Genomic DNA, 19,546 nt, shown 5'->3' with positions numbered 1-19,546 from the left:
GCCATTATGCTTCTGGTTGTGTGTGCGTGTTCAGGCATTATGCTTATGGTTGTGTGTGCGCGCGTTCAGGCATTGTGCTTCTGGTTGTGTGTGTTCGTGCTCGATCAGGCATTTTTCTTCTGGTTGTGTGTGTGCGCGTGTTCAGGTATTATGCTTTTGGTTGTGTGCGTATTCAGGCATTATGCTTCTGGTTGTGCGTGTGCTTTCAGGCATTTTGCTTCTGGTTGCGTGTGCTTTCAGGCATTTTGCTTCTGGTTGCGTGTGCTTTCAGGCATTTTGCTTCTGGTTATGTGTGTTTAGGCATTTTGCTTCTGGTTATGTGTGTTTAGGCATTTTGCTTCTGGTTATGTGTTTTCAGGCATTATGCTTCGGGTTGTTTGCGCTCGCGCTTTCAGGCATTATGCTTCTGGTTGTGCACGCTCGCACTTTCAGGCTTTATACTTTTGGTTTTGTGCGCTCGTGCGCCATCATGTATTATGCTCCTGGTTGTGTGCGCTCCATCAGGCATTATGCTCCTGGCTGTGTGCGCACCATCAGGCATTATGCTCCTGGTTGTGTGCGCTCCATCAGGCATTATGCTCCTGGCTGTGTGCGCACCATCAGGCATTATGCTTTTGGTTGTGTGCGCTCCATCAGGCATTATGCTTTTGGTTGTGTGCGCTCCATCAGGCATTATGCTCCTGGTTGTGTGCGCTCCATCAGGCATTATGCTCCTGGCTGTGTGCGCACCATCAGGCATTATGCTCCATCAGGCATTATGCTTTTGGTTGTGTGCGCTCCATCAGGCATTATGCTCCTGGTTGTGTGCGCTCCATCAGGCATTATGCTCCTGGTTGTGTGCGCTCCATCAGGCATTATGCTCCTGGCTGTGTGCGCACCATCAGGCATTATGCTCCATCAGGCATTATGCTTTTGGTTGTGTGCGCTCCATCAGGCATTATGCTCCTGGTTGTGTGCGCTCCATCAGGCATTATGCTCCTGGCTGTGTGCGCACCATCAGGCATTATGCTCCATCAGGCATTATGCTTTTGGTTGTGTGCGCTCCATCAGGCATTATGCTTTTGGTTGTGTGCGCTCCATCAGGCATTATGCTTTTGGTTGTGTGCGCGCGTTCAGGCATTTTGCTTCTGGTTGTGTGTGGGCACATTCAGGCATTTTGCACATCTAACCAAGCTTGCAAAGTCAGGTTACCTCCATTAAAAAAAAGACTGCTCTAATAGCAAGTCCTGCATATTCCCAACTAGAACACGCACCAGGTTCTCATCCAACACTAGAGACTTGGACTTTTTTTATATAACTCATTAAAATATTAATGAATTATAACGCTGCCATATTGTGGTCCAGATGTGATGAATTTAAGAAGAGAAAGGGAAAATTAGGCCCGCCATGACTCTACCCCCCACTGCTGTTTTGGTGCATAACATCATAGGCATGCTGACTAGTACCAGGCGTATGCAAAGGAAGATTTTGCACACAGTGTGATCTGTATTAAATATTCAACAGACAGAAAAAAAATGGAAGGGTATTATTTGGTCTGATATATAACATTGCCTCTGGGGATGACCTTGACAATCTTTTCACCTAGCCAATCATCCGAGATCAGGAAGGACAAGAGAAAGAGATGAAGCCATTTCAGAGTATGGAGACAGTCTACAGCTCTAATATATATTCCATTGAAGAAAAGGTCAAACGTTAATATTTATTACACAGTAATAGAATGGATTACAAAAAAAACAGCACAAAAGACTACTTCTTACTGCAGTCTCTTAGGCTGCAGTGTGATTCTATATCCTTTTCCCTAAAATGTGCACTCATTCACACCCCCTCATGGATTGAAAATAAATGGAATATGGCGCAACACCCACAATCCCATGCTTACACAAATTCAATGATTTTGAATTCATTAGGGGAAGCGTAGGAATCAGTGCCTAAGGGGGTTGAAGGCTAAAAGCTGTATCTGGATCAGACCACTGTTTCCAGAAAGACACTGCATCATAGTTCAGTGTCCATCTATGATGAAATTGCACGTCCCCTTAAGAGCCATAGATGAAAGGGCACAGTGAAATAAATGTCTATCGCCACCATCACTTCAGCTGTAGTACCACCTGTAAGGACACAAATACACACAGAGTTAGATAGAGGGCTCTTCTGCCACAGAGCCTGCTTTAGCATAGACAGTGGCATTGAGGGCTTCCACCATTTTAAAGTAGTCAACTGGATGAGACTTACTATGGGTTAAGAAAGGAGTGGTCAACTAAAGAATTATACTCCTGAACAAACAGGTGGCAGTAAATCACCAACATTTGATTGTTTTGTCTGAATAGGTATCACACTCCAGCACGGTAGACAGTGGTATGCACATTTTTTGTTTATTTATGAACTACCAATACACTCAGAAGTAGACTACTTTATAATGGAGATAGCATGGGCAACGCCATTGAGGGCTGTAGGTATTGAAGTGTTGAAAGTACCGAAATGTCAGTTCAGCCAGTTAACACAGCTCAAAAACCCATACAAGACACTCAATCAGGGGTCTCTTCACATTTCCCAAGTCAAAAACAGAGGCTGGGAGACACAGTGCTGTATAAAGCAATGACTACATCAAATTCTCTTCCAGCTCAGGTAACTCAGGCAAGCAATAAAAACCACCTCGAGAAACAACGCGGACTGTGGAGACACACGTATTCTCTTTTTTTATTTTTAATAATCGCAGTGTTCTTAGTTTAAATGTGTTGCTGTTCTTGTCCATTAGTGTGGACACCAGGAAGAATCGCTGCTGCTTCTTCAACAGTTAACTGGGATCCGAAGAAAATAAGTGTGTATCAAATGTACACTGTCAGCACTACAAAAACCACACACAGAAAAAATAACATACAGTCAGACTAAACTGCTGTTGGGATAAAAGCCATTCTGTAGTACACAAATGTCTTCTAGGACAGAGGGAATATGGAACAATTGCGAAAGAACTGTCCCTTTAAGTGAATGAGAGCACAAAAACTGGCCAAAATCACCAGCTATTATGCTCCTGACATCAGTAGGTGAAAAGATAATGATATTAAACTATTGGTGGAACTGCCAAGAAAACTGTTCTCAAGCCATCCAAATCACACCCTCCACTGATGCTGACCAAACGCTCACACACGCGCAAGCACTCATACACACATACTGTGCATAACTATGTACCACTAAAACATTAGACAAACAACATGCTGACACAAACACATTTGATTGGCAATGATAATACCCTAATTGTCATAATATGTGCGCATGTATGTGTGTCCCTGAAGGTTTACCTTATTGGCAGCCTCCATTGAGCTGATGAGTGTTTGTAATTCCTCTCGGTTCATCTCGACAGACACAGGCTTCAGGGCCCCGTTCTCCTTCACGTCCAAACTGAGGTTGAGTAGAGGGGTCTGGAGAGACGAGATCTTATCGCTGGCCAATGCCAGCTGAACAGAGACAGAGAGGCTTACGATTCTAGTGTATAGAAATCATTGTGGTAGCAGTAGACATGGTGAACCATACACACCAGCATTTCACCCCGGATTAATTCATGACACATATCACATAATGTGTAAAACCCAGTTGAAACTACAGGACTATAAAAAAAGCATAACCACTTTTTTCATTTGACCTGTATGTCCCATTGAGATAAAAAATAAAATATATTTTTCAAGGGAGTCCTGATCAATCAGTTTACCAATCAAACAAATATTGTGGTCTTCTCACTATAGTCCAGGGAATTCACCTTTATATGCCAGTCAAAGTCCTGGAGGGTGGAGCTAGACACGTTATTGGTCCTCTCCACCAGCGCCTGGCGGATCTCCTCCCGTCTGGCCCTCAGGACGGTCAGCACTGCCTCACCGTACCCCCGGCCCACGTCTGCCAACGATGCCAGCACCTGCCCAAAGCAGAACAGGCTGGCAGTTACACTAATAAATAATCACTCATACTGTACAGTTCAAATTCAAAATAACTTAAGAAATAGGATTTTATTGTGTGGGATAATACATTGGCCGACATTACACAAAAACTGTCAACACAGAAGACACAGGACAATATTAATTTAAACATGTTTTTTGTAAATATGTTCCTTTGCTCATCTGGTGCAACAGCTCCTGGTGATTATGCAATGAATATCAAATGGCTGGTCTTGTTTCAATCTGCTTGTAATTCTATTTACACATAAAATATTCAGTTAATTAGTTTCTCAACTGAAACATGAGTCTGTGTGTCCCTGTAATTTTTCATAAATATTGTCAATATGGCTGGAGGAGATGGTTGCCGTTTTACAGTCCCGTAACCAATGTTTTTTCGCGTTATTTGTAACTTATTTTGTACAGAATGTTTCTGCCACCGTCTCTTATGACCGAAAAGAGCTCAGGACAGCGATTACTCACCTCGTACTGGAAGAAGATTTTTTTCTTTAACGAGTTGGACGCAAAGGATTTACTTCTGACACCCGACAAGGCCCTCGTCCCCATCATTAGCAGGAGAAAGAGACAGAAATATCAGGGACGTAGGTCGGAGTGCCTTGTAAGGATCCGACGGAGAGTTGGTAATCTGCCTTTACCATCAGTCCTATTAGCCAACGTTCAATCATTGGATAACAAAATAGACGAACTACGATCACGTATATCCTACCAATGGGACATTAAAAACTGTGATATCGTATATTTCACTGAGTCGTGGCTGAATGATGACATGAATAACATACAGCTGGTGGGTTTTACACTGCATTGACAAGATAGAACAGTAAGAGAAGGGGTGGCGGTCTGTGTATATTTGTAAACAGCTGGTGAATGAAATCTAATATTAAGGAAGTCTCGAGGTTTTGCACGACTGAGGTAGAGTATCTCACGATAAGCTGTAGACCACACTATTTACCAAGAGAGTTTTCATAAAAATGATTCGTAAATGTCTATTTACCACCACAAACTAATGCTGGTACTAAGACCACACTCAATGAGCTGTATACGGCCATACGCAATCAGGAAAACTCTCATCCAGAGGTGGCGTACAGTGGCCGAGGACTTTAATGCTGGGAAACTTAAATCCGTTTTACCTAATTTCTACCAGCATGTTAAATGCGCAACCAGGGGGGGAAAAAAACTCTAGACCACCTTCACTCCACACACAGAGACGCGTACAAAGCTCGCCCTCCATTTGGCAAATCTGACCATAATTCTATCCTCCTGATTCCTGCTTACAAGCAAAAACTAAACAGGAAAACCCAGTGACTCGGTCAATAAAGAAGTGGTCAGATAAAGCAGATGCGAAGCTACATGACTGTTTTGCTAGCACAGACTGGAATATGTTCTGGGATTCTTCTGATGGCATTGAGGAGTACACCACATCAGTCAATGGCTTCATCAATAAGTGCATCGATGATGTTTTCCCCACAGTGACCGTACGTACATACCCCAACCAGAAGCCATGGATTACAGACAACATCTGCACTGAGCTAAAGGGTAGAGCTACCACTTTCAAGGAGTGGAACACTAACCCGGAAGCTTATAAGATATCCTGCAATGCCCTCCGGTGAACCATCAAACAGGCAAAGCGTCAATACAGGACTAAGATTGAATCGTACTACAAACTATTACAGACTACAAAGGGAAGCACAGCTGCATGCTGCCCACTGACACAAGCATACCAGACGAGCTAAATGACTTCTATGCTCTGATCGAGGCAAGCAACACTAAAGCATACATGAGAGCATCAGCTGTTCTGGAGCGACTGTGTGATCACTCTCTCCACAGCCGATGTGAATAAAACCTTTAAACAGGTCAACATTCACAAGGCCAGACAGATTACCAGGACGTATACGCCGAGGATGTACTGACCAACTGGCAAGTGACTTCACTGACATGTTCAATCTGTCCCTGACTGAGTCTGTAATACCAACATGTTTCAAGCAGACCGCCATAGTCTCTGTGCCAAAGAACACTAAGGTAACCTGCCTAAATGACTATCGACTCGTAGCACTCACGTCTGTAACCATGAAGTGCTTTGAAAGGCTGGTCATAGCTCACAACACCATTATTCCAGAAACCCTAGACCCACTCCAATTTGCATACCGCCCCAACAGATCCACAGATGATGCAATCTCTATTGCACTCCACACTGCCCTTTCCCACCTGGATAAAATGAACACCTATGTGAGAATGCTATTCATTGACTACAGCTCAGCTTTTAACACCATAGTGCCCTCAAAGTTCATCACTAAGCTAAGGACTCTGGGACTAAACAACTCCCTCTGCAACTGGATCCTGGACTTAATGACAGGCCGCCCCCCCAGGTGGTAAGGGTAGGTAACAACACATCCACGCTGTTACTCAACACGGGAGCCCCTCAGGGGTGTGTGCTCAGTCCCCTCCTGTACTCCCTGTTCATTCATGACTGCATGGCCAGGCATGACTCCAACACCATCATTAAGTTTGCCGATCACACAACAGTGGTAGGCCTGATCACCGACTACGGTGAGACAGCCTATAGGGAGGATGTCAGACTGTGTGGTGCCAGGATAACAACCTCTCCATCAATGTGATCAAGGCAAAGGAGATGATTGTGGACAACAGAAAAAGGTGGACCGAGCATGCCCCCATTCTCATTGATGGGGCTATAGTGGAGCAGGTTGAGAGCTTCAAGTTCCTTGGTGTCCACATCACCAACAAACTATAATGGTCCAAAAACGCCAAGACAGTAGTGAAGAGGGCACGACAAAGACTATTCCCCCTCAGAAGACTGAAAAGATTTGGTATGGGTCCTCAGATCCTCAAATAGTTTGAAGGCTGCACCATTGAGAGCATCCTGACTGGTTGCATCACTGCCTGGTATGGCAACTGCTCGACCTCCAACCACAAGGCACTACAGATAGTAGTGCGTATGACCCAGTACATCACTGGGGCCAAGCTTCCTGCCATCCAGGACCTCTATACCAGGCGTGTCAGAGGAAGGTCCTAAACATTGTCAAAGACTCCATCCACCCTAGTCATTGACTGTTCTCTCTGCTCCTGCACTGCAAGCGGTAGGGGAGCGCCAAGTCTAGGTCCAAAAGGCTTCTTAACAGCTTCTTCCCCCAAGCCATAAGACTCCTGAACAGCTAATCAAATGACTACTCAGATTATGTACATTATCCCCCCCTTTTCTACACTGCTGCTACTCTGTTTATTATGTATGCATAGTCACTTTAACTCTACCTACATGTACATATTACGTTAATTACCTCAACTAACCTGTGCCCCCGCACATTGACTCTGTTCCGGTAGCCCCTGTATATAGCCTTATTTTACTGCTGCTCTTTATTTCGTATTTTTCTTAAAACTGCATTGTTGGTTAAGGGCTGATCTTAAGATGGTCTACACCTGTTGTATTCGGCGCATGTGACAAATAAGATTTGATGTAACTATTAGCGCTTGAACATGTAGACCTAGATGTTAGCATTGAATGTTACTATGCTGTGTCAAAGATCAATTCTATGGGAACAGTATGATTGATGCCTGGTTGAACTTTCCTCCTGAGTGCCAAACAACACAGCAACTTGAAACCAACACACTGTATACACCTGACACACTCAACCCATGGTCTACTCTGCAGCCATAACAAACACAGCCTACCACACACTGCAGCACTCCCATTTTTGTTCTTGCTCAACAAAAACACAGCACCCCCGGAGCATCCCCCAGGAATGGATTAAGAAACACTGACCTAACACTACACATATTCACCCAACACACTATACTTCAGCCATCATGAGGCCCTACACAAACCCAATACACACTGAAGAGTCAAACACCCTGTGACTGACATAGATCCTTCAAAAACCAGTGAGTCACTGCATTGTACACCTTAGAAACCCAACTCCCGTCACATCTGAGTCTGTCAAGCATGCATGATACAACTCCAAACTCACTGACTCCTAGCTCACCTCTTCATCTGGGGTGTTCTTACCGACGGCGAGCCGGAACAGAGAGGAGAGGGAGTCGAGGACCTCCATCCATTCTACAAGGGTCCACATGTCACCATAGTCTGCCATCCGAGGGGACTCCCGCCCACATACACTATCCACCACCCTGTGTAATAGCTGGGGGAAAGAAAATGTGTATCATCATCATCATGATGATGATGGCAGCCTATGGTAGGATTGAATCTACCCACCAAAACAAGTCAGTAAACAATGCCATGCCCATGTTTGTGTGGAGGTCATAGTGTTTTGGAGTAACTGACTTATCTGCATGCTTTGGATTTACAATCAAGCATAATGCTCCCTCTGCTGGTCAATTATTGGTTCAGTGTGTGCTTATGACAATGACATGGGCACACTGCCAAATCGAGCCCGACAGCTACACCCAGGCAATCATAGATCAGAAAGGATTAGAGGGGTTTAAATAATATGATGACAGCTCCACAAAGCCTATCATAAGTAAAGTTGAAGTAATTACCATATCCATTCAGACCTACTGGAGTATTTATAGGGGCGGGTTACGATTGAGTATTGATATGCTTTCCTAATGGTTAGATTCAGAAAACACAATGGATCATCAATACACAATGTATCTGAATTGGGGAGCTTGCAACAACATTGTAAGCTACATTGTTACAACAGTAATACAAATCACATTTTAGCCCTTGATTGAGAGCATAATATCTTGTTTTCATATTATATAAACAGACACGAGGGTACTCAAAAGCCTGTTGTATCGTCTCATCTGAATGCACACGCAGAGTATTTAGTCCATTGGATTGTAACCCTAATGGAAATCCTTTCTCGTTCTGTAATACTATGTAGTTCAGTTGGTAGATGGCACCAGGATAGTGGTTTCAATTCCCGGGCCTACCCATACGTAAAATGTATGCACTCATGACTATGCCAATTTGTTTAAAAACGTCTGCTGGATAGCATATATTACAATGGCCTGTTGCTATGTAACAAATAATATTAAATGCAGGCAAGGGTTCTCCTGATATTGCATTGTCTAGCTCCAGGACAGTGGTGAAAAAATGACATGTATGAACCAAGGAAATTAATGTATTATACTTACTTTTGGGCATTCTTCAGGGAGTAATTTGGCAAGTAAATGTACCATGTTTTGTTGTCGAGTTTCGCCTTCCTTGTAAAACGTCACGAATCAGCTGATAAGTGATCACATGGTAAACCGGGGAAATCTGCTGTTTCCTGAGAGTACTTTTTCAGCCTGGCTCAACATTGGGATTTTCAATTATCATAACTCAAATTGGTCCATAAACAAAGGGCGCCTTCAGATGGATAACTTTGTCAAGACTAGAGGGAATACAGTTTGTCAAATTGACGTCTACAGTTTTTCCCCCCTTCATATTAGCCAACCCAAATCCTTTTCCAAAAGTATCCAAATTCTCCCAACCTGCTACGTAAGTTAAAGAAAAATACCCTTTTCTTATATATAAAAAAAAATTGTAAAACTATTTAGAATCTTTAAAACGTATACAAAATAAAATGTTTTCGCTTCATGTCTGTATTTGGTTTGATATAACGTTAATGTATTATTTTTTTCTTCTCTTCCTTATTTCTTTGTGTAATCCCTCGGGCTGTTCTGTTTGTGTTTTGCATGTTGCTATTTAATAATTAAAAAAATACTACGAAAAGTGAATTCTGACATAATGTATCCCATGTTGTCAAACCCCCGCCTTTCAAAGTGTTGCATTATGGGGATAAAAAAAAATCAGATTTGCCCACAACATCAGACCGGAAGAGGCAAAGTGAGAGGTTTTACTCAGCTCAAAGTATGTCCACGAAAATAACTCCACGAAGTGATGAATTTTTGTATGGAGATCAATAATAAGAGTGGAATTTGGTCAACAAAACATGCAATTGCATATTTGTTAAGTGAGGTTTATTTGATCGAATAAAAGTTACGTAATGGTTAGATTGTTATGAATGTACTGATATAAGTGGACGTACGTGGCATTTCGGCAACTGGGGGGGAAACGACTTTAAATTGGATTTCGAGTCTGTTGTCATAGAGATAGAGGACTCTGTTTTTGCATGTACATTACCATGGAGGGCTTTCGCCTTTTTAAAGTAGTGAACTGGGTGGGGATTCTGACGAGTTGGGAGCAATCAGCCACTGAAAAATAAGAAAATCGGCTACTTTAAAATAGAGAGCCTCAATACCGCTGTCCATGCTGTCACAGACGCTATGATGGTTCAGATACAAATGTGAGTCCTCTATCTAGCTCTATGCCCTCTCATTGGCTAGTATGGTCATACATGATCTCGCCTCCTGTCTGCTTCCATCTATATAAGGACATTAAAATACTTCCAAGTTTTTAGTGTCACATGCACAAGTTTTGTGAAATGCCTTTCTTGAAAACACAACAATCTATAACGTAATACTATACAACACACATGAGAATAGGAAAAATACATAGAACACAGTAAGCATACTTGGCTCCCAGTTGTAAAAGAAAATATGTGCTTGTAAGAAATGCTCCTCAGGCAATCTAGCTGAAAGGCACAGCACCAACAGCTGACATGAAGAGGGGACTGGAATTGGAGATGACAGTGACTACTGCAAGATGCAGAATGTCAACTTCTCACTCTGTGGCCTCATCATACATCCTGACGTCCCTTGGCTTGCCTCTTCTCCTGATGGCCTGGTCTACGACCCTCTCGAGCATCCACCTCTTGGCCAAGTTGAGAATAAGAACCCAAACGTAAAGGGTTTTGTGGATTGCAAGTATTTTCACATGAATAGCGGTGAACCTTCCCTGAAGAGGTAGCATGCCTACTATTGGCAAGTTCAAGGTCAGCTCTATATCATTGGGTTGGAGTGGTGTGACTTTGTTGTCTGTGAGCATGAGGACATTTTGGTCGAGAGAATAGAGACCCAGTGGTGTTCTCACTAATTAGAGAGAAGGATGACTGGTGTACATGAAAAAGAACTTAGGCAGGAAAGACTAAATAACAACGGACAGGCTCCTTTATCTTTCAATTAATGAAAGAGAAACAAACCAACAAATCTATCTGTGCAATTAATAATTTAAAATAATTCAGTAAAATTGCTTCTGTTCTTTTGTCACTGTAAATAAAAACTCTTTACAACATTGTGTTTGGAGTAAGCAGTGGTGGTAATTATCAATAAATGGACTACAGGGTGTCACAGCAAAAAAAAGGAAAGATGCATTGCAGTAGTAGCTAATTGCGCCTTGGACCATGCCTTAATTAACAAGAGGTCCACACTTAGTTTTGTGAGAAGGCAAGCCACAGCCCAGATGCCGGGGATGCTTCCCATCAGTGACATGAGGATCTCTTTGCCATGGTAGTTATTCCACTGGAATTGCAAAGGCACGGCTCCCTTATTCAGACGTCGAAGCCCACTAGAAGGTTCCATGAAATCTTAATTTCTTAACTTTCAATAACGATGCCGCACCAACTAATAACGTTAACACTAACGTTAGCTAGGTAACGTTACTGGTAGGTAACGTTTGCTAGCTAAAGAGACAAAGAAAATGCACTAACTAAACGGATAAACAGCATTTTGAAGAAGAATGATTAAGAAAACGCTATAGAAATATGATCATATTAATATACTGAGGTAATGATAAAACAAGCGACTCCGAGGCTACAATCAGGCTGACAGGAAGCTATGTATCGGTAGGAAGTGGGCGTTGTTACATTGTGCAAAAGGCATGTAGAGAAAAACACTAGAGCTTTGGTGGGCGGGCTTTTCCTTCCAAACAGTACTTTCAAATAGGGGGCCAGGGCTCGTCTTAGAAACACGCTTTCCACTATGCTAAATATGAATCGAATTTGTTGAAATTACATTCACAGAATTTGAAAGTTACAGCAAGGCGTTGGGGAAGACGCCATGTAGCAACTTGTCATTTGGTCGAAACTAATTAGATACGAAAACATTGTTTGCTCTGTAGTTAGTTGGTTGGCTTTTCTAGTTAGCAAGCTTATTTCTCTGCTCAAATTGGCTAACGTTGTTTTGAGGAGAACAGGCTAGCTCCCTGTCGACTAAACAGGCAATGGGGGAGAAGATTAGATGTACAGTTGCTTCAATCGGGGTGTTGGAGTACCCAGACGAAATGGCGGCAAACTGCCCCAGAGATAAAAAATAAAAAAAATTAAAAGGTGCGATCTCTCAGATTCTATCTTAATTACAGGGTTAGACGTCTATTTTGAACCAATGCAATGGTATACATTTTATCGGCTTACTATTAGCTGCTTTTCCTGAAAATGTCTCTGATATACAGTACCAGTCAAAAGTTTGGACACCTACTCATTCCACCGGTTTTCTTTATTTTTACTATTTTCTACATTGTATAATAGTGAATACATCAAAACTATGAATTAACACATGGAATCATGTAGTAACCAAAGAAGTGCTAAACAAATAAAAATGCTATATTTGAGGTTCTTCAAAGTGGCCATCCTTTGCCTTGAGGACAGCTTTGCATGCTCTTGGCATTCTCTCAACCAGCTTCATGAGATAGTCACCTGGAATGCATTTCAATTAACAGGTGTGCCTTGTTAAAAGTTAATTTGTGTAATTTATTTCCTTAATGTGTTTGAGCCAGTCAGTTATGTTGTGGTATACAGATGATCGCCCTATTTAGTAAAAGACCACGTCCATATTATGGCAAGAACAGCTCAAATAGGCAACGACAAACATCATTACTTTAAGACATGAATGTCAGTCAATCCAGAACCTTACAAAAACTTTTAAAGTTTCTTCAGTTGCAAGTTGCAAAAACCTTCAAGCTGTATGATGAAACTGGCTCTCATGAGGACCGCCACATGAAAGGAAGACCCAGAGTTACCTTTGCTGTACAGTTGTAACTGCATCTCAGATTACAACACAAATAAATGCTTGAGTTCAAGTAACAGATACATCTCAACATCAACTGTTCAGATGAGAACAAACTCTACCAAAGAACACCAATAAGAAGAGACTTGCTTGGTTCAAGAAACACGAGCAAGGGACATTAGACCGGTGGAAATCTGTCTTTTTGATCTGAGGAGTCCAACCACTGTGTCTTTGTGAGATGCAGAGTAGGTGAGTTGATGATCTCTGCACTGATTTATTTAGAATGCAAAATACACTTAACCAGCATGGCTTCCACAGCATTCTGCAGCAATTCACCATCCCATCTGGTTGGCACTTAGTCCCACTATCATTTATTTTTCAACAGGACAATGACCCAAAACACACCCCCAGGCTGTGTAAGGGCTATTTAACCAAGAAGGAGAGTGATGGAGTGCTGCATCAGATGACTTGGCCTCCACAATAACTTGATCTCAACCCAATTGAGATGGTTTGGGATGAGTTGGACCGCAGAGTTAAGGAAAAGGATCAGCTTGTCTTGGGTGCTGCTATGGTGACCAGTGAGCTGAGATAAGACGGGGCTTTACCTAGCAGAGACTTGTGGATAACCTGTAGCCAGTGGGTTTGGCGACGAGTATGAAGCGAGAGCCAACCAACGAGAGCTTACAGGTCGCAATGGTGGGTAGTGTATGGGGCTTTGGTGACAAAACGGATGGCACTGTGATAGACTGCATCCAGTTTGTTGAGTAGAGTGTTGGAGGCTATTTTATAGATGACATCACCGAAGTCGAGGATCGGTAGGATGGTCAGTTTTACGAGGGTATGTTTGGCAGCATGAGTGAAGGATGCTTTGTTGCGATATAGGAAGCCAATTCTAGATTTAATTTTGGATTGGAGATGCTTAATGTGAGTCTGGAAGGAGAGTTTACAGTCTAACCAGACACCTAGGTATTTGTAGTTGTCCACATATTCTAAGTCAGAGCCGTCCAGAGTAGTGATGCTGGACAGGCGAGCAGGTGCGGGCAGGGATCGGTTGAATAGCATGCATTTAATTTTACTTGCGTTTAAGAGCAGTTGGAGGCCACGGAAGGAGAGTTGTATGGCATTGCAGCTCGTCTGGAGGTTAATTAACACAGTGTCCAAAGAGGGGCCAGAAGTATACAGAATAGTGTCGTCTGCGTAGAGGTGTATCAGAGAATCACCAGCAGCAAGAGCAACATCATTGATGTATACAGAGAAGAGAGTCGGCCCGAGGGTTGAACCCTGTGGCACCCTCATAGAGACTGCCAAAAGGTCCGGACAACAGGCCCTCCGATTTGACACACTGAACACTATCAGAGAAGTAGTTGGTAAACCAGGTGAGGCATCAGACAAACCTGTGTATATACTGTAAGGTCCCACAGTTGACAGTGGATGTCAGAGCAAAAACCAAGACATGAGGTCGAAGGAATTGTCCGTAGAGCTCCGAGATCGGATTGTGTCGAGGCACAGATCTGGGGAAGGGTACCAAAACATTTCTGCAGCATTGAAGGTCCCCTAGAACACACACATAATTCTTAAATGGAAGAAGTTTGGAACTACCAAGACTCTTTCTGGAACTGGCCAAACTGAGCAATCGAGGGAGGGAGGTGACCAAGACCCCGATGGTCACTCTAGAGCTCTGTTAAAGTTCCTCTGTGGGGATGGGAGAAACTTCAAGAAGGACAACCATCTTTGCTGCACTCCATCAATCAGGCCTTTATGGTAGAGTTGGCAGACGGAAGCCACTCCTCAGTAAAATGCATGACAGCACCCTTGGAATTTTCTGAAAGGCACCTAAAGTACTCTCAGACGAGTCAGGATCAAGTCAAAGATAAACGGAGCAAAGTACAGAGAGATCCTTGATGAAGAGTGCTCTGGACCTGAGACTGGGAGCGAAGGTTCACCTTCCAACAGAACAACAACCCTAAGCACATAGCCAAGACAGTGCAGGATTGGCTTCAGGACAAGTCTCTGAATGTTCTTGAGTGGCCCAGCCAGAGCCAAGACTTGATCTAACATCTCTGGAGAGACCTGAAAATAGCTGTGCAGCGACAAGACCCATTCAATCTGACAGAGCTTGAGAGGATCAACAGAGGAGAATGGGCGAAACTCCCCAAATACAGGTGTGCCAAACATGTAGCGTCATACCAGATTCCAAGAACACAGGATGAGATGTTACTATCCTTTGTGCAAGCACTTCCAAGAGTTCATGAACAGTGAGCCTGGTGAAATTTGGGGAGCGCATCGTCAGTAGTGTACCTTTGGTTCCTAGGGTGTTTCGGCCTTTCACACTATACACCCTCCCCAAAGGCGGCCAGCGACATGGTGATCAATCCTTCGCTTGCGTCCCATTCCCAATTAGTCATAGGAGTTGCCTTGTTGTTAATAGCCAACATCCCATGGGACTATGCATGGCCTCCTCCCTGAGTCAAGCATTGTTGACCGCATACCTCCTGGCCCTCTCACTTCGGGGCCCAGCTGGGGTCTTTCCTCTTCATCCAGAGCCACTGACTGCTGCCTTCTGCCGCCTCGGATACAGCTTTGATTGCCGAACACTGGCTCTGGCCCTTAACTCCCAGGTCTCTAAGCAGTCTGGTTGTAGATGTTGCCACAAAACCTCTGCAGCCCACCTCCACTGGTCGGACTTCTGTGTTCCAGCCATGATGCCGGGCAGCTAGATCGGCATAGCGCAGTTGTTTTCGCTCATAAGCCTCATCTACTGAGTCCTCCCAGGGTACTGTGAGCTCAATGATGAAGACCTTCTTGAGCAAACGGGACCAGAGCACCATGTCAGGTCTTAGGGTGGTGGTTGCGATCTCCGGAGGAAACACAAGTTGCCGGCCAATGTCAGCGAGCATTTTCCAGGCGCGGGCCAAGCGCAGCAAAGTACTTGTTGTTGTGTTACTGCCTTGCTATGTTGTTGTCTTACGTCTCCCTTTATGTAGTGTTGTCTCTCTTGTCGTGATGCGTGTTTTGTCCTGTTATTTATTTATTTTAATCCCAGCCCCGTCCCTGCAGGTGGTCTTCTGCCTTTTGGTAGAAGCATCCAAGAGTAGGAGTGCTGATCTAGGGTCAGGTCCCACCAGTCCATGTAACTGGAATGAACTGGAAAAATCTTTGAAGCTGGAGACTCATATCTCCCTCACTAGCTTTAAACACAAGCTGTCAGAGTAGCTCACAGATCACTGCACCTGTACATAGCCCATCTGTAAGCAGCCCATATATCTACCTACCTCATCCCCATATTGTATCTATTTATTTATCTTGCTCCTTTGCACCCCAGTATCTCTACTTGCACATTCATCTTCTGCACATCTACCATTCCAGTGTTTAATTGCTATATTGTAATTACTTCGCCACCATGGCCTATTTATTGCCTTAACTCCCTTATCTTAACTCATTTGCACTCACTGTATATAGACTTTTTGTTTTCCTTTGTTCTACTGTATTATTGACTATGTTTTGTTTATTCTATGTGTAACTCTGTGTTGTTGTATGTGTCAAATTGCTATGCTTTATCATGGCCAGGTCGCAGTTGCAAATGCGAACTTGTTCTCAACTAGCCTACCTGGTTAAATAAAGGTGAAATAAAAAATAAAATAAATAAAACAGGTGTGTGCCTTTCCAAATCATGTCCAATCAATTGAATTTACCACAGGTGGACTCCAATCAAGTTGTAGAAACAGCTCAAGGATGATCAATGGAAACAGGATACACCTGAGCTCAATTTTGAGTCTCATAACAAAGGGTCTGAATACTTATGTAAATAAGGTATTTCTGTTTGTATTTTTAATACATATGCTACCAATTATAAAAACCTGTTTTCGCTTTGTCATTATGGGTTATTGTATGTAGATTGATGAGGAAAAATAATGTATTTAATCCATTTTAGAATAAGGCTGTAACGGAACAAAATGTGAAAAAAGTTAAGGGGTCTGAATACTTTCCGAATGCACTGTATATTGATATCTCTATCTACGATTTTCTTTCACTATATTACATATTCAACAAACATAACACACAATAGTTTACAAGGGTGTCTGTGATGATTCTTGCCATCCAATTATGTTTGTTTTTCAAATATACTGGTTAATTACGTTTAAGTTTAGATTTTCAGTACTTAAGTCCCTTTTACTCAACAAATTTGATCCCTACTTAGCACAGTGGAAAGAGTGCTTCCAAGACGTACCCTGGCCCCCTGTTTGAAAGTATGTTCCAGAATAATAACACCTCACCTGACATTACAAATCCTCAGTTCTCCATAAAATTGCTCATGACATTTTTTCTTCCTTCTGAAAATACTGTACTTCTCATCTTTTGTGACAACTGATGCCTCCTCTCCTTCAGTGTGCCATTCACATTAAGGCCTTGATCACACCGACAGTGTTTTCTGTGCAAAATGTTATGCAGCGTCATCTGGATGTGTGCAACAACAGTTTGACGCATACGTCGATCAGGCAAACGTAGCGTTCGTTGGAAATGAATATTTTTGTGGTGTACCAAAATGCAATATAGTTGTTCGTATGATCAAGGTGCTATTCAGTCAGGCCAGAACACTGAGGTATAATAGAGTCCATCGAAGAACAGGAAGTTACCAAACCACAGAAGAAGATAAAATGTGGTTTTCGAGGATGGGTTAATAGGATAGCTATCAACTTGTAAACAATTACCCATTCCTTTAGGTGAGTACTATTTTAATAGTTGATTACCATCAATGACAAAAGGTCCTACAGGGAGGAGGTAGGCACTGACGGCGTCATGTCAGGTAAATAACCTCTCCCTTAAGGTCAACCAAAACAAAGGAGCTGATTGTGGACTTTAGGAGGAACAAGGCTGGGCACTCCCCCCTCAGGAGGCTGAAGAAATTTGGCCTGTCCCCTAGGGCCCTTAGGGTTCTAAAGGAGCACCATCGAGAGCATACTGTCGGACTGCATCACAGCCTGGTAGGGCAACTCCACCACCACTGACCATAAGGCTCTACAGAGGGTGGTGCACCCAAAGGTGCGTTCGTCTGAGCGTACCACTCTCTGTAAAACGTCCTGCCCTCCAGGACTCCAACACCAGATGTCGCAGGAAGGCCAAGGAGATCATCAAGGACCTCAGCCACCCAAGCCACGGCCTGTTCTCCCCGCTTCCATCACTCAGACAGTATAGAAGCATCTGTAACGGCATTCAGAGGTGGAAGAAGGAGAGGACCAAAGCGCAGCATGGTTAGTGTTCATCTTATTTAATAATAATCCAAACTGAACACTTCAAATTACAAAACAACAAAGTGAAAACCGAAACAGTTCTGTCTGGTGCAGACACACAAAGACTGAAAATAACTACCCACAAAACACAAAAGGAAAACAGGCTACCTAAATATGGTTCTCAATCAGGGACAACGATTGACAGCTACCTCTGATTGAGAACCATATCAGGTCAAACACAGAAATAGAAAATCATAGAAAAACTAACATAGACAACCCACCCAACTCACGCCCTGACCATACTAAAACAAAACACAAAACAAAGGAACTAAGGTCAGAACGTAACAGCATCATGGCAAAAACTGACAGATTGGCCAATAGCTTAGCTTCTACCACCAGGCTGCTGAATAGCCACCATTAGGCTCCCCCTCTTGCCCCCCAGTCATTCTACCCCCCAATGGACATTTACCCTTCCCCCACTCCGCAATGGACATGTGTCATTGTTACAGTTGTAAATATGTTTACATTATTATATAATTTGTATTATAGTTTCATTCACTTCTCTTTGACCTGCACTGTTGGAGCTCGGCGATTAAGAATTTCACTGCACCCTGCAAATACATCTGAGACCCTGTGCATGTGGCTAATAACATCATCTATCTATACTGAACAATTTCAAAGATTTTACTCAGTTACAGTTCATATTAGGAAAATGATTGCGGCTGGGAACAGCCATCGGTGGGCCTGGGAGGGCATAGGCCCACCCACTTGGCAGCTAGGCCCAGCCAATCAGAATGAGTTTTTCCTCACAAAAAGGCTTTATTACAGACCAAAATACTCCTTGTGTTGTGTGACAAAATTGCACATTTTAAAGTGGTCTTTTATTGCCCCCAGCACAAGGTGCACCTGTGTAATTATCATGCTGTTTTATCAGCTTCTTGATATGCCACACCTGTCAGGTGGATGGATAGTATTGGCAAAGGAGAATTGCTCACGAATAGGGATGTAAACAAATTTGTGCAAAAAATTTGAGAGGAATAAGATTTTGCTACACTCGCATTAACATCTGCTAACCATGTGTGTGTGACCAATAAAATTAGATTTGATTTGAAGTAGTGGAAGATGGGTCAAGGAGGGACCCTGAGAGGAGTGGTGAGTAGTAGATCTTTACCAGTACAGAGGATTGGATTTTTAGCATTTATACCAATGGTTATCAACTGTACTGCAGGGATGGAACATAAGTCGCAGAAAATTAAGGTTGTGGTGACAGCTGCAGAGAGGTATTTGGGTGTATAAGACTTTAAGTCAGAAAAGTTACAGGGTGTGTTGACTGGTGGTGTCCCCTCCTTTCAGGCTGTTGGCCTGAGGTAGGACTAGATAGATTTAAATAGTGGAGTAGGGTGGTGTGTTTTTAGTGAGTGTAGGGTTAGATGGTATACATTTGTATTATTTTATTGTGTTTATTGTTTCAAGAAAAGTATAAGCGAGTTATACTCCAGTCTAGTAGGTGGCGGTAATGCGATA

General features: G+C 43.0%; 1 protein-coding gene across 1 annotated transcript; it reads right to left on the bottom strand.

The window, feature by feature from the left end:
- Positions 1-1,685: 1,685 nt before the first annotated feature.
- Positions 1,686-9,152, bottom strand: commd8 (COMM domain containing 8). The gene is made up of 5 exons (XM_064953565.1): positions 9,045-9,152; positions 7,931-8,086; positions 3,749-3,901; positions 3,294-3,449; positions 1,686-2,105 (listed from the first exon to the last, which is right to left on the bottom strand). Exons 1-5 carry the CDS (start codon positions 9,087-9,089, stop codon positions 2,085-2,087), a joined length of 531 nt encoding a protein of 176 aa, XP_064809637.1. The 5' UTR covers positions 9,090-9,152; the 3' UTR covers positions 1,686-2,084.
- Between the last annotated feature and the right edge of the window lie 10,394 nt (positions 9,153-19,546).

The sequence above is a fragment of the Oncorhynchus masou genome, chromosome 32 (assembly GCF_036934945.1).
Source record: "Oncorhynchus masou masou isolate Uvic2021 chromosome 32, UVic_Omas_1.1, whole genome shotgun sequence".
NCBI classification, from domain to species: domain Eukaryota; kingdom Metazoa; phylum Chordata; class Actinopteri; order Salmoniformes; family Salmonidae; genus Oncorhynchus; species Oncorhynchus masou.
This window is presented reverse-complemented; position numbering and strand designations above follow the sequence as displayed.